We start from the raw sequence: 25,857 nt of genomic DNA on the forward strand, positions 1-25,857 counted from the left end.
AAAGTATGTAGAATTCATGTGTGCACACAAAAGATTTTAGTGCAGATAAAAGGTGCGCATTCACAATGACTGCGAAAAAACATGGGGGAAAAAACCCACATAAAGATCAGCAAAAATCTGGAAAATTTGCAAAAATCAACAAAATTTTTCTTTGGCTATACACATGGGGAATATGGAGTGTGTGTTACAGAACTGGAGGTTCACGGTTTTTACTGAGATTCTGTCTAATCCTGTACAGAAACCAAACAATTTCCACATAAAAGAATGTTAAATATAAAGCTACAAATTAACGTGACAGTTTTACTGGAAGCTGAAAAAATGTCTTATATAGCTATGTTAAAGGTATGTGGGGAAATGGGATGTGATGTGCAGAATATTCCAAGCAGCTTTGTGCTGTTCTTTATTGGAAGGGGGAGGGGAGATGGGGGCAGTCTGAAGCGCCGTGCCATGCCTGCTCGACTTCACTGTTGCCAGCGGACCAGGAGGTATGTTTAGTTTAGTAGATGACGGCAGAAAAAGACCTGCACGGTCCATCCAGTCTGCCCAACAAGATAACTCATATGTGCTACTTTTTGTGTATACCCTACTTTGATTTGTACCTGTGCTCTTCAGGGCACAGACCGTATAAGTCTGCCCAGCAGGGGAGGGGCAGCCGCACACGTCCCGCTTCCACTCGGAGACAGAGGGAGGGAGGCGCGGGGCGATGGAACTCAGAGGAGGGCGGTGCGTGGAACTCGGATGGGAGTGGAAGGAGGGAAGAAGGTAGGGGGCATGGAACTCGGAAGGGGGCTGGAACTCAGGGGGGGGGGGGGGGCGATTCTGTACTCATCTCTGGTGGCTGGTGCTGGCTTCCCTTCCCTCTCACTTCCCATTAGTCCGCCCTGCGACGTCATCCCCAGGGCGGACCAATGGGAAGTGTGTTACGAACCCAGGCATCCAGACAGAGGTGCAAATTATTATGTAGGATGTCTTGGGGTTCACTTTACTCATTGTGCAGTTCAACAATTTTCAAACAAACATATAATCCCTCTCCTATCATCCCCTCCCCCCCCCAAAAAAAACATGTACTTTCTCTCCTCATAAAAATCCCTCCCAGTTCAATCCCTAACCATCCTCCTGTCTCCCTTCTTATAGTTTAACAAATTTTTATTGACAAAGTACAAAATCACAGCTCTCACAAGTGCTGCACAACGAGTAAAGTGAACCCCCAGACATAACACAATAACGAACCACCCTGTCTGATGTACGTATGAAACAAACCCCCTCCCCTTTTTCTTCTTTTCTCTGTACCCACCATCCAACTCCCCTCTTTGAAACCTCCCCCCCGCCCCAATCTCCCCTCCCACTTCCAATAAAGAACAGCACTAAACTGAAGTGAATCTGTACTCTTATAGTTCCCGCCAATATGCAGAATCAAAATAAAGTTTCCGCACTATTTGGATAGTGCCTTGGTAGTATATGAGTAGAGCATGGGCAATCCTCAAGAGTTATCCAGTTAGAAGAAACATTCAGACTGGTAACAGGTTAAGTTAGACAGAGAAACTCCTGCCCTAATTTAATCTGGACAGCAACCTGGACAGCACCAGCATGGGCCACTGTATACAGATGTTCAGTACTGTTCACTATCTAGTTATTATATAAGACAGTGGCAAGCATTAAAAAAAACCCGCCTGTGGAAGTTACATATTGACCTATATAAGTTTTACACTTCTTTCCATCTGTCCTATTAATATACTTGTTCAGTACTGTTCACTATCCAGATATTATTTAGCACCGTAAGCATTAAAAAAAAAACCCACACACTGCCTGTGGAGTTTACATATTGACCCATATATATTTTACACTTCTTTCCATCTGTCCTATTAATATACTTGTTCAGTACTGTTCACTATCAAGATATTATTTAACACCATGACAAGCATTAAACCCCCCCCCCCCCAAAAAAAAAAAAAAAAACCAAAAAAACAGAAACACATACTGCCTATGGAATTTACATATTGACCCATATTATTTTATAATTCTTTCCATCATCGTATAAATATATTGTAGTTCCTTTTCTTTCTTACTCGTTTTTGACTGTAAACTGCTTTGATTTTGCTGAAAGGTGGTATAACAAGTATAAAATAAACCTATTACTTCATTATTTCCTACAGTGACTATTCTTGGTTATCTGACTTTGCATTATGACTGAATTTTGCTTCAGCTAGATAACTTTATAATGGCCTATCTAACTTAGGCAGAAGGTATGCAAATAAGTTGCACCAATTTTCTAAGATGCATTAATGATGTCTATCTGTTTGAAACATGTCCCATATCATTTCATAACACAAAACAATAGGAAATAGAAAAAAAACCTTGAAATTTGGGGTTTTATCATCTGTTGACAATACTTTATCAACAAGAACACTACTGATAACTGCCCTCCAAACAAACTCCCCCCCCCCCCCCCCACACACACAAAAAAACAAAACATGACAGGGTAAAACTAAAAACAAATATTTTTGGCCTACACATGCCTACTGTGCAAACTTTCCATTTGAAAATTACCCAGTGGAAGAGCTTACACACATTTAAATCTGCTATCAAGTATGCACATTTTCCAGCCTATTTTGTCCACAAATATGCATATTTTATAATGCGAATGCCCTCCCTGCAAATGCTAGTTGTATGCAGCGATACCCCGAGAGAGGATTGGGGTGGGCTTCTGGAATAACACAGCCGGACAAAGGGATATAAATGAAAACAAGTGTTTAATTGCATCATGAGGCCTGTTAACATCACAGGGCCAGGAACACAGGGAAAAATACCTCTGCAATTCAATAAGCAGTCTTAAGCCTCAAGCTGGCAAGGCCTGAACACAGTCTGTGGCTGGTAGGACGGCCTGCCCTAAACACAGCCTGTGATGTCTTTCTCAGTTCTTCTCCAAGTACTAGGGCAGTGATGGCGAACCTTTCAGAGACCGAGTGCCCAAACAGCAACCCAAAATCTAATTATTTATCGCGAAGTGCTGGTACTCATTATGGGCGGGGTCACATGACTCCACCCCTATGATAGACACACCCCCTTACACCAGCCATGGCGCATATAAACAGACATCATTGAAAATATTATATTAGTATAGGAGAAAAAAAACATGATTTTCTTTCATTATAAATCATTTCTGTAAGTTGTTACAGCTCCAGTATACCCAATGCATAATAAGACATCAGATGTAAATTCTCAAATTGGACATATTCCAAACACTAAAATGAAAATAAAATGATTTTTTCTACCTTTGTTGTCTGGTGATTTTGTTTTCCTATCCATATTGGTCCTAGTCGCTGATTCTGCTGCTATCTGTTCTCTTAACTCCATTTCCAGGACTTCCTTTCCATTTATTTCTTTACTTTCCTCCTTTCTTCATAATTTCTTTCCCTCCATCCATGTCCAGCAACCCTCCCCTCCCCTTTAGCCACAAATGTCCAGCCACCCTCCTCTCTCCCCTGCCCTCCCCTCCAGCCACCCATGTCCAGCCACCCTCCTCTCTCCCCTGCCCTCCATTCCCGCCACCCTCCTCTCCCCCTGCCCTCCCCTCCAGCCACCAATGTCCAGCCACCCTCCTCCCCTCTGCCCTCCCAACAGCAGGCCTCCCTCCCACCCAGCACCAGGCAAGCAGGCAGGCCTCCCTCCCACCCAGCACCAGGCCACCCAGCACCAAGCCTCCCTCCCTCCCTCCCAGCATCAGGCCACCCACCCAAGCACCAGGCAGGCCTCACTCCCTCCCATCCACCCAAGCACCAGGCAGGCCTCACTCCCTCCCATCCACCCAAGCACCAGGCAGGCCTCCCTCCCACCCAAGCACCAAGCAGGCAGGCAGGCCGGCCTCCCTCCCTCCCACCCACCCACCCAGCACTCCCACCCGGCGTCAAGCATTCCTCCCTCCCTCCCTCCCGGCACCAGCCTGCCATCCCTCCCTCCCTCTGAACCCGAAGAAATTTAAAAGTCTTCCCTTGTCCGAATAGGCAGCGTCAGCATCAGCAGTAGCAGTGAAAAGCATGCTGCTGGTTCAGCGCGTTTTCAGCCTTCCGTCTCTCAAGCTCTCTGGTCCCGCCCTAACAGGAAATGAGGGCGGGACCAGAGAGCTTGAGAGACGGAAGGCTAAAGATGCGCCGAACCAGCAGCTCGCTTTTCGCTGCTACTGCTGATCCCGCCTACTCGGATAAGGGAAGATTTTTAAATTTCTTCGGGTTTGGAGGGAGGGATGGAGGCCGGGCGGGCTGGTGCCGGGTGGGAGGGAGGGAGGAATGCTTGACGCTGGGTGGGAGGGAGGGAGGGAGGAAGGAATGCTTGACGCTGGGTGGGCGGGAGGGCTGAAAGTCTCGGGTGAGGCGACCGGCAGCACGCGTGCCAACAAAGAGGGCTCGTGTGCCATAGGTTCGCCATCACCGTACTAGGGTCTGGCTCCAGCAAAGATGCCACAGCAAGGCTTATCAGTCTCAAACAAGAAACAGAAGTGGATTACCTCAGCCAGGTCACTATATCAATCTATAAGTTTTTAGGCCTGTCTTGAATTTAATATGAGAAGGTCTCTTAAGCAGCAAAGAAGAGATAGAGTTCCACAGGGCTGAAGCTAAGAAACAGGTAAAGTGATGGGTACATTTTACAACCATTTCAGAACATTATGGGGCCCTTTTACTAAGCTGCGTAGGCGCATAAGCGTGTCAATTTGGAATTCCCGGCTACCGTGTGGCCTGGGTGGTAATTTCATTTTTTTACGTGTGGCTACTACGTGTGCCGGAAAATATACTTTATTTTCCGGCACGTGGCATTAACCGGGCAGTAATCGGCATTGTATGCGCTCTGACCATTACTGCCCGGTTAACGCGTGAGACCTTACTGCTAAGTGAATAGGCGGCAGTAAGGTCTCAGGCCCAAAATGGACACGCACCAATTTTCATTTTGTTGCACATACATTTTCAGCAAAAAAAACAAAAAGGGCAGTTTTTGCAGGCACGCTGAAAAATGAACCTGCAATACACGCATCTACACTAACGCAGGCCATTTTTCAGCGCACCTTAGTAAATGGACCCCTATGGCCCTTATTTTAGGAACATAATACATGTGGAAGTGGTCTAAATAGCAATTTTTGGAATTGGCATGATCTACATGTGGATGAGGCAGTGATACTAACATTTGGGCATCTGCAAAGAAAACAGAGAAAAATGAAGACAGATAAGACCATATGGCTTAGCCATGCTAACTACTATCCCTTCCTCTCCCTTAGAAATCCTATGTACTTGTCCCAAGCTTTCTCAAAATCAGATGCAGTCTTTGTCTCCACCACCTCCACCAGGAGGTCATGCCATGGGTTCACTACTCTTTCTGTGAAGAAGTATTTCCTTAGGTTACTCTTTAGTCTGTCCCCTTTCACTTTCATCCTATAGCCCCTCAATTCCAGAGTTTCCTTTCAATTGAAAGTGACTCACTCTCTGTACATTTATGCCACTGAGGTATTTAAATCTCTCTATGTCTCCCCTCTCCCACCTTTCTTCCAAAGTATACATATTGAAATTTGTCAGTCTGCGCTCAGACACTTTATGTCGAAGACAACGGACCATTTTAGTAGCCACCCTCTGGACCAACTTCATCTTGTTTGTATCTTTTTGAAGGTGCAGCTCCAGAATTGTACGTAGTACTCTAAATGAGATCTCATAAGAGACTTAGAGGCATTTCCACCTCCTTTTTCCTGCTGGCCATTCCTCTCCTTATGCACCCAAGCATCTTTCTAGCTTTTGCTGTCACCATTTCTACCTGTCTCATCAACATTGTGGATATCCCGAAAACCTAACTGGATAGGTGTGCCCCAATGACTGGATTGAGAACCACTGTCCTAGCCTACACCACTACAACCATAACCAAAAAATCTGCAAACAGCATGTAGACAACTGCCTGTTTATCTCTTACTAACCATTAAGCATTTATGCACATTCTCCCTCATAGGTGAAAGAAGCTACCGTCAGAGCTGGCTCATGATCTCTGCAGCAACATCACGGAGTGAGGAAGAGGAGAGGTACAACAAGGCCTACCAACATACCAGGGCTATAATACAGAGGCCATTTGAACCTCTGAAAATGTGCCTCAGGTTTTTGGACAAATTAACGTGTGAACTCATACTATATGTATTCAAGGTATGTAAATGCTAAATGCTGTTTTAATCAGGCTGTACATAAGGGGGTGAGTTGTGTGTAGCCTTTACCTTCTTTTTATATATACCTTGTTCATTGGTGCTGCTCTTATATTCTCACATGTACCTATATTTCCTTAAGAACATAAGAGTTGCCATACTGGGTCAGATCAAGGGTCTATCTAACCTGGTATCCTGGTTCCAACAGTGGCTAGTACAGGCCACAAGTGCCAGGTAAAGTCCAAAAAAGTAGCAAGACTCCATGCTACTTAACCTCAGGAATAAGCAGTGGCTTCCCCCTGGACTACCTTAGCAATGATTTATAGACTTTTCCTCTAGGATTTTTTTTTAAACCCCAGCTACATAAATTGCTTTTACTACTTGCTCTAGCAATGAATTCCAGAACTTAACTATATGCTATGTGAATATTTTCCCCTATTTGTTTTAAATGTGCTACTATGTAACTTCATGGAGTGTCCCCTAGCTTTTGTACTTTTAGATGGCATAAACTTGTCTCTACCCATTCTACTCCATTCAGGATTTTACAGATCTCTATTACATATCCCCTCAGCCCTCTCTTCTTCAAGCTGAAGAACCCTAACCTCTTTAGCCTTTCCTCATATAAGAGTCATTCCATTCCCTCAATCAATTTGGTCACCTTTCTTTGTATTTGTTCCAGTTCAACTACATCTTTTTTGAGATGCAGTGACCAGAATTGCATGCAATACTCAAGATGCGGTCTCAACACTGAGCAATAAAAGGCATTATGATTTTTTTTTATTCTCTGTTCCTGTCCTAATAATTCCTAAGTTTGTTTGCTTTTTTGGCCACCACTGCATACTGAGCAGAAGATTTCAACTTCTGTGAGAGCTAGAATATTACACAGAAATTGTATTTGTATCTGTTTTTATCTGTGTGTGATACTTGTATTCCACTTAGTTTTTAGGCAGAATAGACATTTTTAAAATAAATAATAAAAAATAATGTACACGATGGCCCCTAAATTCTTTCCCTCGGTGGTGATCCCTATTGTGGAACCTAGCACCAATGCAGCTAAAGTTACCAATGTGCATCACTTTGCACTTGTTCACATTAAATTTCATCAGCCATTTGCACGCCCAGTCTCTCAGCCTCCCAAGGTCCTCCTGCAATTTCATGTAAACTGCATGCAATTTAACAACTAATAACTTTAACAACTTAGTTTCGTGTCATCTGCCCTTTTCACCTCACCTTTTAACCATGCTGTCTTTTTGCCTTCCCACCACCTTTTTTGATATGTGGAATATAACTGATTTGGGCTTCCAAGATGGTACTTTTAAACAATGTCCATGCATGATTTGAACTCAACCTTTGCAGCTACTCTATTTGGCTTTTTTTTTTTTTTTTTTTTTAACTATTTTCCTCATTTTGTCATAGCTGCCCTTTTGAAAATTAAATGCAGTTGCAGTAGATTTCCTTTGCATCTTCACTCCAATTATATCAAATTTGATTATGTTATGATCACTATTGTCAAGCTTGATGACTGCGCCTTCACCCTTGGGCATCTTGCCTATCACTGGCTAAGCAATAATTTGGCTGGTCCTATTTGGAAATGTTCATGGATCCCATTGGCCTAATTAGACGTTCTCACATGGCATGCCAAACCCTGTATGGTGTTTCAGAAGATATAGGCTTTATATGCATTAATGCACATGTGGGGGTCTGTGTGAAATGGACTATGATGTATTGGTGACATGATAGTAGCATGTGTGGGCCTTGTGGTAGACACAACAAACAGCAGACCAGGTAACCAAAATATGCATTTATTTACAGCAAGTAGAACACTTAAAAAAAACACAGGTTAAACACCCATTGGAATACTTCACTTATCTGGCTCGGAAGGTGCAGAGATACATGCCTCTTGCTGTTTAACAGCATCAGTGAAAGCATGTAGCTCTGCCCTCATGCCCTCTAGATGGGTCAATATGAGGCCCATCAAGTGAAAAATGTCTTTGAAGCCCTGTTGCATGTCCTATCTTTGCAGGAAGACTGTTGGTTCGCTAAACAATTGGGGGACCTCATATGGACCCATCTGGTCAAGTAAAGAAGCTATGGGAACAGGATGGGTAACTAGTACCCCCAGGCTCATATCCCCATTCTTCCTGTAGCTTCACCTCCTTCCTTTCTTCCTTCTCCATCTTTCCTTTTGGGGAGGCTGGGGCACCTCCTTCCCCCTGGCAGATCTTGCAACTGTTGGAGCAAAATAATATGTGTTGGCAGTGCAACTAGAGCACAGTTTGCAGCAAGCCATGGCTGGTATGAACTATGAACTCAGAGGAGAAACATCTCTACATGTTGCTTTTTTGATTAAAAGGCCAGACCATATATTAGGCGAGAAGCAACAGCTAGGGCAACAGTAATGCTTGGTCAGATACTATACAAAATTTTCAGTGCAGGAGGTAACCTAAGTGACACAATTGTGGATAGATTGCACATGGGAGGAAAGAATAAGTATGCAGAATGCCTGGTGCTTCTGCTGCTTCTTTGGATGCATTGTCATTGAATGGATAGTTTGGAGTGAAGACACAACTAGGGGTATAAAGTGAGAACAGTGTTGTAGCTGAGTATACACATCTAGGTCAGATGTCGTGTTTCCATCTCTCACTATGTTAGTGCAGCGGGGACTTCTCTGACCTCCCTTATGGCACAATATGGAGGGACCCAGTGTAAATATATGGCCCACTGGTTGATTGTAGTAATCCTGGACATGGGCGATACAGTAATAACATCATTGATGTTGGAGTGTAGTAGGTTGAAAATATACTCAATTCAATGTTTTGGAGGATCCATGGCACCCCAAATTTGGTGCAAAATCCCCTGTAGTATAGCGATTATTCGGATCAACACGTCATGTCACCTTTTATGTGGAAGCTGATGTTACTTACATTGGTAGCTCCCTTCCCCCTAGCTGTGTGCATGTCAAGGTTGCAGATCTGTGCACACTATCTGCACGGTATGTGTCCTAGTTGCTTGGTGTGAGCATGCACTGCATGGCTTGGCTTTATGTACATGTTCATACTTGGCTGGCATCACTGAACAAGAGTCAGCCAGGTTCTAGTATAGATGCTGCTAGGGCTGCCACTTACCCTATTTCTCTGTCAGCTATTCTCTCAGCTACTGCAGCATATGAGAATGGGTCCTCCAGAGAGTACTGAAGCGGTTTTCAGAGCCTTTATTTCAGTTCAGATTTGGAATTGCCTGGAGGTCAAGAGAGACATGACATATTAAGTGGCCATCGTCACTATTGTCCTACCTTATCATCCCTAATCCCTGCCAGATACAAAATGATATCTGGTAAATGAATCTCACAAGCTACGCATTGATATACTTGTTATTGAAGGGCTGTGGCATGCAGATATGCAGGATACAATTCCTGCTATTGCCACTGCCACTAACACCCCATCCCTATCATTCTATAACTTGGTGCCTGACATTAGTCACAAAGTTCAAACGTACATTATGGAATAGCATCATGTACGTCGGAGGTGGAAATAATTAGCAGTTAGGCGCATAAAGTGCTAAGGGCTATTCTATAATGTATGCAGCAAAGTCGCTTAGCACGTAACTGCAAGGGGAGTGTACTAAGAGGCAGAGTGTGGGCAGGCCAATTGTGTGCACTGCATGGCACACTTAGGCGCACCAATTTACACCAGCCATTGACCCGTCATAAGTGGGCGCGCCTACATTTTGGCATGCCTATTCAGCTTTGTGCTAGTATTCTCTAATGGCTTAGGCATACCCTGAAGCTGTTATAGAATTGTCACTAAGCATGCCCCATTGTGGTACCAAGTTATAGAATTGTCCCCTACAACTGTTTTGGTGATAGCACAAATGGTGCCATGTACTCTAGGGCCTTTCTCATATGCTCTTTCTAGGTGCTGTCCCTGTACGTAAAAAGATATGCAGGCCACAGTGTCCATGAATTTGTTGATGCCATACTGATAACTGTGCATGTTTTGTTGATTTGGGGGGTGGGGGGGAGGAGGTTGCTTGCAGCCTGCCAGCTTTCTTCCTTAAGGTGGCCTGACAGGACCACTGTCTATATATTCTTGTAAGCAGGATCATGGCTCTGGCGTGTGGCCATATGGGTTTACTGTACAGCACTAGTACAGATTATTTTTGATTAGCCAGGAACACTATGGCAGTATATTTGTGTGTGGGGGTGGGAAGGTATGGGGAATCCCATCCAAGCTTGCAGGGCATTTATGCCTATTAGATGCATTTGGGCCTACCCCCATTTGTTTCATCCCTCTGCTCTGTGAAAGCTACCATAATTCAACTTGCTGCATGAGCATATGGATTTGCTTACCTTGCCAGGGTCATCAAAATGGATTCCCAGACCCTCTTTGTTGCAGTGTGGTCTAGTCTTTGGTCCCCCGGCCAGTATATGATGCCCATGACAGAGAACACCAGGTGTGCCAGGAGGTCACCCTCCCCTCTCTCCCTTATGGTCACCATATTGGTGCTCTCTAAAGAGGACACATAAAAGGCTACTGTGTAAGGCATGACCACAACATGCATGGGGAGTGCAGAAAGGAACGTGTAAGTGGTGAACAAAGCACTACTTGCATATGCAGTATACATGAAGAAGCAATACAAAAATGCCATCATTTACATGAGAACATAACCATGACTCGCTCAACTGTTTTTCACGTGCAAGTCACCGAAATGCCAAAACACACTTTGCATGTGCTGACTTTCCTTTGGGTTATGGATATTTTACATGTGAATATGATGGGATATTTCAAGAAAGCTGAACGTGGATGTCCCCTATCTGCATTTTCTTCCCTACAGCATTCTCTTGGGAGGATACACTAGACAGTGGTGAACATGAGGTTTTTTGTTCTTTTAAATACTGCCTCCTAAATGTCTCTTTCCTCACAATACATTCTTTCTAAAATGGAATTTTATATATATAAGTGTGGCCAATTAAAAAACCTGTGAAAGCTTTTATTACCCCTCTTCAAAGGTTAAAAAGCATCAAGAGGAATGAAGGGAATTAATGCCTCAGCTTCTTATGATTACTACTACTACTATTTAGCATTTCTATAGCGCTACAAGGCGTATGCAGCGCTGCACCAACATAGAAGAAAGACAGTCCCTGCTCAAAGAGCTTACAATCTAATAGACAAAAAATAAATAAAGTAAGCAAATCAAATCAATTAATGTGAACGGGAAGGAAGAGAGGAGGGTAGGTGGAGGCGAGTGGTTACAAGTGGTTACGAGTCAAAAGCAATGTTAAAGAGGTGGGCTTTCAGTCTAGATTTAAAGGTGGCCAAGGATGGGGCAAGACATAGGGGCTCAGGAAGTTTATTCCAGGCATAGGGTGCAGCGAGACAGAAGGCGCGAAGTCTGGAGTTGGCAGTAATGGAGAAGGGAACAGATAAGAAGGATTTATCCATGGAGCGGAGTGCACGGGAAGGGGTGTAGGGAAGGACGAGTGTGGAGAGATACTGGGGAGCAGCAGAGTGAGTACATTTATAGGTTAGTAGAAGAAGTTTGAACAGGATGCGAAAATGGATAGGGAGCCAGTGAAGGGTCTTGAGGAGAGGGGTAGTATGAGTAAAGCGACCCTGGCGGAAGACGAGACGGGCAGCAGAGTTTTGAACCGACTGGAGAGGGGAGAGGTGACTAAATGGGAGGCCAGCAAGAAGCAGATTGCAGTAGTCTAAACGAGAGGTGACAAGGGTGTGGATGAGGGTTTTGGTAGAGTGCTCGGAAAGAAAGGGGCGGATTTTACGGTTGTTGTAAAGAAAGAAACGACAGGTCTTGGCAATCTGCTGGATATGAGCAGAGAAGGAGAGAGAAGAGTCAAAGATGACCCCAAGGTTTCGAGCTGAGGAGACAGGGAGAATGAGAGAGCCATCAACAGAAATAGAAAATGGGGGGAGCGGGGAGGTGGGTTTGGGGGGGGGGAAATGAGAAGCTCGGTTTTGGTCATATTTAATTTCAGGTGGCGTTGAGACATCCAGACAGCAATGTCAGCCAAGCACACTGAAACTTTGGTTTGGATGCAAGGTGAGATATCAGGGGTAGAAAGGTAGATTTGGGAGTCATCAGCATAGAGATGGTAGGAAAAGCCATGGGATGAGATTAATGAACCAAGGGAAGAAGTGTAGATAGAAAAGAGGAGGGGACCAAGAACAGAACCCTGAGGTACGCCGACAGGCAGAGGGATAGAAGTAGAAGAGGATCCACCAGAGTGAACACTAAAGGTGCGGAGGGAGAGGTAGGAAGAGAACCAGGAAAGGACAGAGCACTGGAATCCAAGTGAGGACAGGGTATCGAGAAGTATGCTGTGATCGACAGTGTCAAAAACAGCGGAAAGATCAAGAAGAATGAGGATGGAATATTGACCTCTGGATTTAGCCAGTAATAGGTCATTGGAGACTTTAGTAAGCACAGTTTCGGTTGAGTGGAGCGGGCAAAAACCAGATTGTAGTGGGTCAAGAATAGCATGTGAGGAGAGAAAATCAAGGCAGCGGCGGTGAACAGCACGCTCAAGTAATTTGGAGAGAAAAGGAAGGATGGAGATGGGTCGGTAATTAGAGGGACAAGTAGGGTCAAGTGAAGGCTTCTTAAGGAGAGGTTTAGTATGTTTAGTTGACTACTCCGTTTAATAAAATGATGGTCCTACTAGGTAGATTATTGGAATCAAATGGCTTTAATACCTGCTGATGATGTCACTATTTACATACCATTTAAAGAAAACTTAGATGAAATCTTGCCTAGAATTAAGTCTGGCTTGGATCTGATGGAATCTTGGGCTGCCAATTTTAAATTAAAACTGAATAAGGATAATACCAAGTTCTAAATCCTAACTAATTCTGCCAACTCAATGACCAATAAAAACTTCACTATTGATAATGTATCCCACTCTTTCTCTACCACCATGAAAATATTTAGAATAACTATCGACCAATACCTATCATTTGAACCTCAGGTTTCTGTAGTGATTTCTAGTGTCTTTAATTCTCTGTGGAGATTGAAAAGATGGAGGCCTTTCTTTTCTAACTCGTTTTTTCGGGCTCTTTGTTCACTCTTATGTGCTATCCAAATGTGATTATTGTAATGCTGTCTTCTGAGGCCTAAAAGTCTCTCAACAAAAAATTTCAAACAAGATCAGAATACTGCCGCTCATCTCGTACATAAAGCCCCTCGATTCACCAAGTCAGCTCCTCTTTTAATCAAACTGCACTGGCTTCCTATAAATGCAAGAGTTACCTTTAAACTATGCGTACTTGTTTATCAAATTTTATTTGGCCTTTTACCTGACTATATGCACTTGTTAGAATTAACTTTATGTAATGCTCATCCGACATCGACAGACTATCTTCTCCATTTTCCATGTTGTAAAAATCTTCGTTATAGATCTATTCATAATGCAAGCTTCACATACCAAGCTACTAGGAAATGCAATTCCCTACCAAAGTCACTCAGATATGTTACTGACTACTTGAAATTTCGTAAATGGTTGAAAACATTCTTAATCAGTAAATTCCTTGCAACTGTTGCGATTGTTATTCTTTTAGTTAATTTATTTCAAAATGAGTCATCTTACTGCTTGGATGTTTTTACCTATTATTGTTTTGTATTTTCATTATAGTTCTCGTATTGTAATTTGCTTTAAAAGTTTGATGTAAGCCACATTGAAATTAAGAATGTTCTGTAATTTCACTGAAGTTCTGTTTTTTTAATTGTATTCTCAAGAGACTGTCTTGATTTTTCTTATTGTAAACCACTACAACTTTTGGTGTTAGAGGTATATAAGTATAAATAAATTGTAAATTGTAAAATATTAAGCCTTGGTGCCAAAGCAAGCTCTTTTATGGGTGTTGTGCTTGTTTTGGAACTGGTGCAAAAGCCAATGGGAAAATCTTTCTAGGCGATATTCAGCCCACAGCAGTCAGTGGTTTAAAAGCTGCTGAGAGCTGCAGGCTGAATTAAACCTGATATTCAATGCTAGGCTGTGCCCAGGCACCAGAACTGAATATCCAGGGCTTTGATGGACCTGGAAATTATGTGGATGATGGCTGATATTAGTGCCAGTATCCACATACATACCTGGGCAATGGCTTTTTTTAAGCGGAACTATCTGGTTAAGTATGACGATACCAAGTATCACCAGTGCCTTCATATCTTCTGATTCCACCCCAACTTTGTCCCCAGACCGCCCGCGTGCTAACTGAACAGTGCCGCAGCAGTTACACTGGATTTTCAGTGGCACTGTGTGGTTAAAATCCTGGAATGGCCCGGTCAGCATGGTTTAACTGGGCAGCAGCCTCTCCTGCCCACTTAAACCACACTGAATACCGAGCCTTTGTGATTATGCACATACTCTCATTTTAAAATGGAAATTACACATATAAACAATAGGCTCATCCAAATCAAGCCCTCAAAGCGCTCCCCTTGAATCTCTGTGTCCCAAGCATCTCTACATGCAAATAGCAGCTTTCTGAAACTATTTACCGGCACATGTATAGCCAATTTACATGTGTAGATGCTTCTAAAATGACCATCTATGTGATCCAGAATCTTCACAAAACACCACTGTCAAGCCAGTGGCATGCTGATGTGCTGGGTCACAAGGAACCACTGTTAAACTAAGGACTAGGAATTTGTGAATAATTCATTCAAGAATGCAACCCCTCCTCCTAAATTTTGTTTTTTCATTTCATTAGGAGCAATTATTGGAGTAACAAATGGTCATAAATACAATATTCAGTTTTAAAACTCCTGTTTCCTGTTATATTGTTGCCATGCATGTTTTTACAGTTTATGAAAGATTTTCAAAGATCAAGAAAGCAAGATAATTTTGTTTGGGGTTTTATGATGGGCAGCCTTTAGTAATATATGTATAAAACCAGAAATAATTCCTGAAAACTCAATTTTCTGCACAGATTTGATTTATGTAAGTGAACGAATGACAAGAGAGCATGAAAGGTCTTACTTTTCCTTGTCAGCTTTGTAGGTGTGTGCTATCTCTGGTACCAAAGGATCATCTGGATTAGGGTCACATAGCAGGGAACAGATGGACAATAGAACTGCAAGAAAAAGAAGAGACAATTAATTACAAGCAAAAAAGGGATTATCTATGGCTTAGATCTGGCATAGAAAATAACCCCTCAATAGCACATTAGCAATAAAATGTAAGATTACATATACTAGGAAAAAACTCAGTTCTGACCCAAAAGTGCAAAGTGCTTGCAAATCAATTTGACTGAACAACATGGAAACAGCAAATCTTTAGCCCCCCCCCCCCCCCAACATTAAGGGGGCAATATTGAAAGATATTATGGGCCCAATATTCAAAAGTATTTATCCATACAGTGATAGCCACTATGAAGACAAATACCGTATCTGTGAATTTTTAGTGGCACTAACTAAATAGTCCCACTGAAAATTCTTACATACCACCCAACATTATCTGAATAGAATAGGGAGGGGGAGGGGCCAAGGACAGAGCACGCAAATTTCACTCAATTATATCGATAGCTAGTGATATTCAGCTAAGCTAATCTGTTTACATCCTTATTTTAGAAATACTTCCACCTGTAAATAGTGATTTTGGAAAGCTGTTATTTGCACATAGAGACCCATATGATATACAGATTTTAAGGGAGTGTGGTTTTGTATGGGCTGAACATTTACATGTGTATTTCCCACTTTACAAGGGGAATACATATAGAGACATTTAAATCTAGACTGTGACCTTTACACCTACCCCATGGCATATACAGAAGCCAGTCTGAAGGGGTGAGTGCACAGACAGAACCACCTATCTCTGCAATCCTTCAACAAAGCAATCTGGCATCCCTGACACCCCCCCCCCCCCCCTAACAAAGTAATCTGGCATCACCGACATCCTACACACCCGCTCCCACAAAGACACAGTCCCTCCAATTCCCCCATCCCAGCTCTTACCAGGGGTCCCCCCTGATGTCTACTGGAGGTAGAAATGATCCCCAGTTGCTCATGCCTGTTGCAGTGCCAAATTGAAAAAATGGTGTCAGACAATTCTCATGGTAGTCTCACATTACTACCGTTAGTGGTCAAGCTGCTAAATAAGGACGAATTGCCCGAAAGACCACCACTAGGCTGGCACCACTTTGAACCCAGTACCACATAGGCAGGAGGGACTGGAGATTGTGCCCATCCTCAATAGACACCATGGAAAATGCAGGTAGGACCCAAGGGGGGGGGGGTGAATTAGGGGGATAGGGTGCTGCCTGAGTTGCGAGGTGCAGGGATTATAAAGAGCGCCAGATTACTGGAGTGGTACTAAGGAGGAGGAGTTTCAGAGTTTGGGGGAGGATCAAAGACGCGCACCATCTCACCTCCACCTCTCCTTCCCTCAGTCCGTTCTCTCAACCCCTGCCTCTTTTTCTTCCTTTTCTGAAATCACTGAAGAGGAAACTGCACAATTTCTTTCCTCCTCCAAACTGACTACTTGTTCCCTCTGATCCTGTACTTAGCACAGTCTCTCCTATGGTCATCACTTCTAATCTGTCATATCCTCAATCTTTCACTTTCCACTGCAACTGTTCCTGATGCCTTCAAACAAGCCGTAGTTACACTACTCAAAAAACCTTCATTGGACCCCAACCTGTCCTTCCAACTATCACCCCCATCTCCCTCCTCCTTTTCCTATCCAAGATACTGGAATATGCTGTTCACCGTAGTTGTGTTGAATTTCTTTCACCTCAAGCTATTCTTGATCCACTTTAATCTGGCTTTCGCCGTCTTCACTCAACTGAAACAGCCCTTGCTAAAGTCTCCAATGACCTGTTATTGGCCAGATCCAAAGGTCTATATTCTATCCTCATCCTTCTTGATCTATCTGCTGCTTTTGACACTGTTGATCACTGCCTACTCTTGACACACTGTCCTCACTTGGATTTCAGGGCTCTGTTCTTTCCTGGCTTTCGTCTTATCTCTCCCATCGCACTTTTTAGTGTATACTCTGGTGGATCTTCATCCACTTCTATCCCATTATCAGTTGGTGTATCTCAGGGCTCTGTGGACCTCTTCTTTCTTCCATTTATACTGCTTCCCTTGGTGTTCTGATCTCATCCAATAGTTTTCAGTATCTCCTTTATGATGACGACTGATCTACCCCTCCACACCAGAAATCTCAGCAGGAATCCAGGCCCAAAGTATCAGCCTGCCTGTATGACATTGCTGCCTGGATGTCTCACCACCATCTAAAACTAAACATGACCAAGACTGAGCGTCTTGTCTTTCCCCCTAAACCCACCGATTTCCCCCATTCTCTATCTCTGTGGATAACTCTCATCCTGTCTCATCAGCTTGTAACCTTGGGGTTATCTTTGACTCCTCTCTCTCTTTCTCTGCACATATCCAACAGACTGCTAAAACCTGTCATTTCTTTCTCTATGATATCACCAAAATTCATCCTTTCCTTTCTGAGCACACTACCAGATCCCTTATCCACACTGTTATCATCTCTCACTTAGACTACTGCAACTTGCTTCTCACAGGTCTCCCCACTAAGCCATCTCTATCCCCTTCCATCTGTTCAAAATTCTGCTGCATGACTTACATTCTGCCAGTGTTGCCATGCTCATACTAGCCCTCTCCTCAAGTCTCTTCATTGGTTCCCTATCCATTTCGGCATACAGTTCAAACTCCTCTTATTGACTTACAAGTGCATTCACTCTGCAGCTCCTCAGTACCTCTCCTTTCTTATCTCACCCTACACTCCTCCCCAGGAACTCCGTTCATTGGGTAAATCTCTTTTATCTGTACCCTTCTCTTCCACTGCCAACTCCAGACTCCGTTCTTTTTATCTTGCTGCACCATATGCCTTGAATAGACTTCCTGAGTCAGTACGTCAACCTCTGGTCATCTTCAAATCTAGGCTAAAATCCCACCTTTTTGATGTTGCTTTTAACTCCTAACCCCTATTCACTTGTATTGTACCCTTGTATGTTTTATCTTTCCCACCTTATTTCCCTTATCCCTTATTTGTCCTGTTTGTCTATCCCGATTAGATTGTAAGCTCTTTCGAGTAGGGACTGTCTCTTCATGTTCAAGTGTACAGCGCTGTGTACATCTAGTAGCGCTATAAAAATGATAAGTAGTAGTAGTGGTATGCAGAGTACACTTTTGAAAAGCTACATATGTGAAGATTTGAGGAATGCAGGATACTTTTTTTTTTCCTTATACAGCTTTTAAAAATTGCTGCTCCCGCTGGAAACGATGGCAGATACACGGGCAGTGCTGCACATTCTTAAAAGTATTTTACAAAAGGATCTGCTCTTCAGTTTGAATTCTATCAATTCTGACATTGACGTGTATTTATTGTGTTTCAGTATGCATAAATAATTATCTTTTTCTCAATGATCCTGACATTTCCCTGATACAGGAATTTGCCAAAATGTCAATGTGTTGGGTCTATATGAATGAGATGTTTGCTCAATAAAGCAGACTTCTACCATACCGGTGTGTGACTTTACTCCTTGGACCTACCATCCTTTATCCTGCTCAACTGAATCTGGCAGAGCCTTTTCCAAAATACCACTGGAACTGAGCACATCCTGACCTGAATGTCTCAATTCCGATTTCTACGTTCTATATAAAATGGGGTTTTAGCTTATATAATTTGCGGTGGAATCTCACCATTATCCATATAGATGTGTCGGACACGATTCTCTACATATATTCTGTGTCACTGTTTTTACACGTGCAACTGTGCTCACGCACCTCGTATCTGGCTCCTGATTCGTGTCCTCTTAGGAACACAGTTTACACTGGGGGGGGGGGGGGGCTGCCTCTGGCTGGCTCCCCAGTCTCTCACCACTGACCTCCGGGTTCTCAGGAGCAGGCGGGGATCCTTTAGCAGAAGGAAAATGTGGGCTGCCTCAGGCGGTCTCTGTGAGGGAGGGCAGAACTGGCTTCCAGAAGAACTGTTCTCCCTCACAGGCACCGTCTGAGGCTGCCCATATTTCCTTTCTGCTCAAGGACTCCTGGCTGCTCCTGAGAACCGCCCCAGCTACAGAGCGGTGAGCTGGCATGGGCCCTACTCCCAAGAATTGGAGGTCAGTGGTAAAGGACAGTGGGTGGCACTGGGATCTGGCAGGGAGAGAAGAAATAATTTTGGCACATCCAAAATTCCAGCTTGGCCATAATTATTGCATCAGTGCTTACTTTGAATCTTTTTTTTAATCTGGTTGTCAGTTTAAGGTAGTTTTAGGAGAATCAGAACCAAAATGGACCCCAATAATATCAGGTGTAACCCATGGCTTGGCTTTTTCTGTCCTGTTATTTAATCTGTAAATTGTTGATAGAATTGGAAAGCGCGTTACAGATTGTATGATATGACCTGTAATCCTTTGTTCAAGTAGGTAATTCTGTTGAAAAAAACATTTAGTTTTGTTGACTTATATACAGTATAAGAACTATTTGTGCATGGATGACATCTAACCACTTATCTTTCAATTAAGAGTGCATTTTGAATTTGTCATATTACTCTTGTTTTCAAAGAGCTTCATTGGCTTCCAATTGCTTCGCACATTCAGTTTAAATCTAGACATTAGTACTCAAAACTTTAATGACATACCCTTGCTTCTTGCTTGAAGATTTATTAGCCTACAAGAGCTTTTTGAGGTCCAAGGGGAAATGCTTATTTGATGTCTCAACTTTCCATCAGGTCTGCTTAGAAGATTGGACACAGTTGTTTTGTATTACCAGTCCTACTCTTTGGAATAGGTTACCATTGGAACTTGGGCAGATAACATCATTTTTTCCTTTTAGGAAATTATTAAAGTTATATTTGTTTCAGCAAACGCTTGTGATGATATCTTGCTAAAATGAGTCTATTGATTCACTATGAATCTACAGATTGTATATGATATCTTGTCTTAAATATCATCTACATAAGATTTTTGTTGACTTTTATGTATGTTTTATTGTAACCTGCTTAAATTCTTGAGAAACTGCAGGCTACATATTTCTTAAATAAAGACATTTTCAAAGGGAAACTCAATATGTTCTCTTTGTAAATGTGTTTTCAGTCCCCAATCATTATTGCCTTCCCTATTTCCTGCAATGTCTGAAAGACGAAAATCATACAAATAAAACCTTATAGATAAAAGCACCGAGGGATATTTGCCAGTTCTTAAAATTTACCACTTACAATCAAAAGGTCAACCTCATTCTTTCCAAATCAATCTCACTAATAGACATTTTGGGCATTTGCTTTATGTTTCCAGGAAAATAGCATAACATATTTTATCTGTGTCTAAGCATTCAAAAAAAAATGTACAAAAGAAAGTTAAAAGCTGCCATCTTTAAAGTGACAAAATATTCCTCAACACAGATACTAAGCTGCTTAGAAAGAAAGCATTCTGCACTGGGGCTCTGGTTTACCATAAATAATCCAAATATTTTTCATTCCAAGTAAGAATCTGAAAACAATTCAACTAATATATTCACATAATAGATTACAGAAGATAAGGACCACTATCTCTCAGCCGCTAGACATACAAGTTCAACTATCTGTATGAGGCTGCTCCTTAACCAAGTCAGTTTTGTCAGCTTCCTTTTTGTCCTCTACCATTCTGGATTGATTAGCAGACGATTTATCATATTTAAAACAAATGTTCAATGCCTTCTCTACCCCAGCTCTCATATTCTGCCCAACCCCACAATCTTGTACATACTACCATTTTTTACATTTTTTTGTAGGAATGCTTACATTCTGTCACAGTATTGGCTTCTACCACTTCTGCTGATAGGTCATGTTAATCAATTTACAACCATACCTGCCCCTGTTTCTTACATCTAGAACAGCATTTAGGGAGCAATTCTATAAGTGGGTGCCACAAGTTAGGCGCCTAGATGCAGCGTACTGAGCACCAATTCTATAACAGCACCTGGGCACCAAGATTCTGTTATTTATTTATTTGTTACATTTGTAACAAATAAATTTGCAGGCTCAATGTGGCTTACATAATACCGTGAAGGCATTCGCCAAGTCCGGTATGGGATAAGTACAAAATGTTGTAGTGGGATAGGAAAGATAAGATTCAATCAGAATTCTAGCCTAAGGAGTGGAGGAGTGGCCTAGTGGTTAGGGTGGTGGACTTTGGTCCTGGGGAACTGAGGAACTGAGTTTGATTCCCACTTCAGCCAAAGGCAGCTCCTTGGGACTCTGGGCAAGTCACTTAACCCTCCATTGCCCCAGGTACAAATAAGTACCTGTATACAATATGTAAGCAGTAGCAGAAATGACCCGACACGTGACGTGTTTCGGCCGTGAGGCCTGCGTCAGGGGTCTATAAAATAATATAATATACAAAGACATGCATAAAAATACAATTATAATTAAAACCATGAATAAAAACTTGAGCATACATATACAATTTCTTGTACAAATTTAGACAAATAAAACATCAGAATGAAAGATGCAAAATATATATAATAAAAAATATGATAAAAATATAAGAGTATATGACTTTAAAAGAATAGAGAATATTGAATTATATAAAAATATGAAATTATACCACATAGAGATAATGAGGACAAGGCATGAAATAAATACACAACATGATGAAGTATAAATATAGAGGACATACCTAGTATTATCTGTAGAAAAAAGTACCTTGTAGATCAGATGAACAAAATAGCACTAAAGCTGCTAACAACGATATCTATAATAAATATGTAAACGAAGGCATAAATCACTACATCCTCTCCATACATACATATACAACAAAATGAAATGATACTGAAAAAGTGAAACATAGAATATATGGACAGGGATCCCAAAAAAAGGTGTGTATTGATGATGGAGAATAATGAAGAAGACCACATGGGTATTTATTTTCATACCCATGTGGTCTTCTTCATTATTCTCCATCATCAATACACACCTTTTTTTGGGATCCCTGTCCATATATTCTATGTTTCACTTTTTTCAGTATCATTTCATTTTGTTGTATATGTATGTATGGAGAGGATGTAGTGATTTATGCCTTCGTTTACATATTTATTATAGATATCGTTGTTAGCAGCTTTAGTGCTATTTTGTTCATCTGATCTACAAGGTACTTTTTTCTACAGATAATACTAGGTATGTCCTCTATATTTATACTTCATCATGTTGTGTATTTTATTTCATGCCTTGTCCTCATTATCTCTATGTGGTATAATTTCATATTTTTATATAATTCAATATTCTCTATTCTTTTAAAGTCATATACTCTTATATTTTTATCATATTTTTTATTATATATATTTTGCATCTTTCATTCTGATGTTTTATTTGTCTAAATTTGTACAAGAAATTGTATATGTATGCTCAAGTTTTTATTCATGGTTTTAATTATAATTGTATTTTTATGCATGTCTTTGTATATTATATTATTTTATAGACCCCTGACGCAGGCCTCACGGCCGAAACACGTCACGTGTCGGGTCATTTCTGCTACTGTTAATAAAGACCTTGTTCAGGAAGACACTCATTGTGAGAGGACTTTTTTGGATCCACTGTGTGTTTTGCCTTTCATTGGTTTTCCTGTGGAGAGTTCACCTTCTGTGGGTGTTTGCTACAATATGTAAGCCGCATTGAGCCTGCCATGAGTGGGAAAGCGCAGGGTACAAATGTAACAAAAAATAATCTATGTGCCCACATTTAGGCACACCCATTTACGCCATTTCATTATCAGGCATAAATGTGTGCACTAAGGGGCCGATGATCAGAAGCAAACGCGGGCACTAGAGGTCAATAGCGCCATATTATAGTGCCCACATTTGATCCTGCCCGATGATCAGAGCCGGCTAGTGCATGTAATAACATGTTTGCTGGCGCTGAATGCTAATTGCATGCAAATACATGCAAACAAGGCATTCCACCCTCATGATCAGCAGGCAGCGTGGCAAACAAGGGTGCTGCAAACCCTACGCCAGCTTGGAGCTGGTGTTAGGGTTTGCCAGCAAGGGAGGAATGAGGGAGACCCACTGAAGAGGTTTGACCCAAGCCCGTCCTTCCCCCCTAAACACAAGACATGGAGGTCTGGTGGCACCCGAACCCCCCCCCCCCCCCCCCCCCAAAAAAAAACCCCATGTTGGTCCAGTGGGACCGCTAGCTTCTCCCTCCCACATCAAACAAAAACACCCTGGTGGTCCAGTGGGACCACTATTTATCTAGCTAGCCCGCCCTCTCTCCCCCCCCCCTTAGCAGCCTACCTCTCCGTAGTAGTAGAGAGTGGAGGAGGGAGAGGCTAGCACTCCCTCCTCTTCAGGTGCCTTCCCAAAATGGGATGACCTGATTGGATTGAATTTATTTTCTGCAAATTGTGGAAGACTGAATGAAGGGTCATGCTGTTCCCAGAGAAAGAGTTCTCACAACTTGGCGCTGAGTGAGGCAGAAGAACGGCGGCACTGAAAGTACCAACAACTGGAAGCAATTTAATAAGATGGGTATCACCATGGTGTTTGTTTCTTTGTAATTACTTTCACATATTTCTGGGACCATGGATTTTCTTAGCTCCTTCAATTTTTCAGTACACAAAGAAGGGTTATGCATTCATAGGGTCAGATTCTACATTTGGCGTCAAATAGGCACGGTTTGTTGAATACACATAGCACTGTCCACGCAACTAAAATTTAGACGCAGCCACTTACACCAATGAAAAGCTGGTGTAAATGCCCATGCCTAACTTTAGGTGCGAAACAAGTTATTCTATAACATTGCATGTAAAGTTTAGGAACACCCAGGACCCACCCATGGCTCCTTTCATGGCCATGCCTACTTTTGAGATCTGCGTGATAAGAATTTACGTAGACTACTTTATAGAATACACTTAGCGAGTAGTGCATGTATATTCTAATTAGTGCCTATAATTGCTTAACATCCAATTATCGGCACCGATTAGCTTGTTAACCGAGATGCACACACAAATTTTATTATGATACTTCTATATCACCTTTAACAAAGTCTTCAAGGTGGTTGACAAGCAAAATATCCTAATCGGATATGACCAACAATAATTTCTATAAAAACTTTCAATCATCAGATATATTAGGTGAACAGGATTTTAAAGCCTTTTGAAAAAGACTGTACTTTGACAGCGTCCATATTGAAACTGGTAAGTTGGGCCTTGAAAAAAAAAAAAAAAAAAGAAGAGAATGTTCCCAGACTGATTTCAGCTTCAGATTCCATAAAAAAGGAATATCAAGCATCAGATTTTTAGAGAATACACCCAGATTTGAGCGCACAACTCTAGTCGCACTATGAATAATTTGGGGGATAATCTAAAAAGTTTCAAGAAACCAATGATGAAAGTATTGAGCGTAATATACAGTGTTATCTATATAGTTGTGATAAAGCTTTATATCCTGATGGTTCTATTTTAACTTAGGTGGAGTTGTTTGTAATTATATGATCATTTTCTCTTACCTATATAGGATTTTTTTTTAAATATATGCATCTACGTGCCTTTTTTACCTAGTCACCCTGTTGAAAAATTACCTTCTAATGAAATAAAACACTCCATTAAAATAGTATCATAGAATTCCAAAACCATTATCAATTCTCCTTGTTAAATAATAGGCACATTTGCTATTACTACATTTTCTCTCTTATATAGTACTATTAGTTTAAATCTTTTCTATTCATAATATACACAAATCGTCACTACAGAGTTTCCTGCTGCCTCATACAGTCTGCAAAACTTCCCAATACCTTGCCAGGGCTCATTCCCACGCAAGTGCACTGGTGCACACTTTCGGGTCTGCAGGTTCTTAACCAGAACTTCCTCTTCACTGTTGGCCTGCTCTGTGGTTCCCCATTTTATTTACTGAGATTCACCCAAGGCAGTGTACAGCAGATATAGTTTATAACATAAAAGTTAAACAGCATAACAATAGTAAAATAGCCAGATATAAATAGAAGTAAACTTGGAAACTGCAAATTGAAGCCAAGTACTAAGATAATACATCTCAAGCTATGCTAGTATTTTATTTAAGAAATGTAAAATCTCACAACATCTACGATGTGCAGTTTACAACATTAAATGCATAATTATATATCCACAAACAGATAAAAAAACATAAATCAGAATAATGACCTTACAAAACGTAACTATCCACAAACCCGCCTCCCAAAAATCCCACAGAAATCAAAATAATTCAAAAGCTCAAAAACAAAATAGGCCTTCAACTGCTTCCTAAAATGTAAATAATGAGTAAGAAATAATAAGTAATATTTCTTAACTCAAGTGGTAGAGAATTCCACAAAACCTCCCCCACAACCCCCAAAATGGCTGCTCTATAGGTCTTGTCTGATCTGGTGAAAAGAAGGGACATACAACAGCTTATCCACCCAGTGTATAAAACTGCCAGATTGCTAGAACTGAAGTAAAGATCTAATCCTCAATGGAGCCTCCTTATGCAATGCTCTGTAAGCCAAAGACAAAATCTGAACTGAATTCTCCATGAGATGGGCAACCAATGGAGACTCTTCAAAGTGATAATTCATCATATCGCGACCATCCCAACAACATGCGAGCCACTGCATTCTGTGCAACCTGCATTGCACCGAGGAATTGTCCCAATCTCCCTAAAATTCTCTTGTCTCAACAAATTATGCAGTCTCCTCAGCAATCTCTACTTTAAATAAAACCTCTTTT

General features: G+C 41.7%; 1 protein-coding gene across 5 annotated transcripts in view; it reads right to left on the reverse strand.

Annotated features, from left to right (window-relative positions):
• Positions 1–25,857, reverse strand: part of UBE2D4 (ubiquitin conjugating enzyme E2 D4 (putative)) — a 79,749-nt gene that overhangs the window by 17,200 nt on the left and 36,692 nt on the right. For 3 of the 5 annotated variants that reach the window (XR_003941982.1, XM_030201770.1, XM_030201771.1), the window contains exon 6: positions 15,153–15,246. Coding sequence is in view for 2 of the 5 variants with exons in the window: in XM_030201770.1 (XP_030057630.1) it covers positions 15,153–15,246 (94 nt within the window). In the remaining 3 variants the exon portion in view is untranslated. Of the gene's footprint in view, positions 1–8,023; positions 8,393–9,288; positions 9,401–15,152; positions 15,247–25,857 lie in introns of those variants that run through there. The other 2 variants (XR_003941980.1, XR_003941981.1) reach the window with 2 other exon arrangements.

The sequence above is a fragment of the Microcaecilia unicolor genome, chromosome 4, assembly GCF_901765095.1.
Source record: "Microcaecilia unicolor chromosome 4, aMicUni1.1, whole genome shotgun sequence".
NCBI lineage: Eukaryota > Metazoa > Chordata > Amphibia > Gymnophiona > Siphonopidae > Microcaecilia > Microcaecilia unicolor.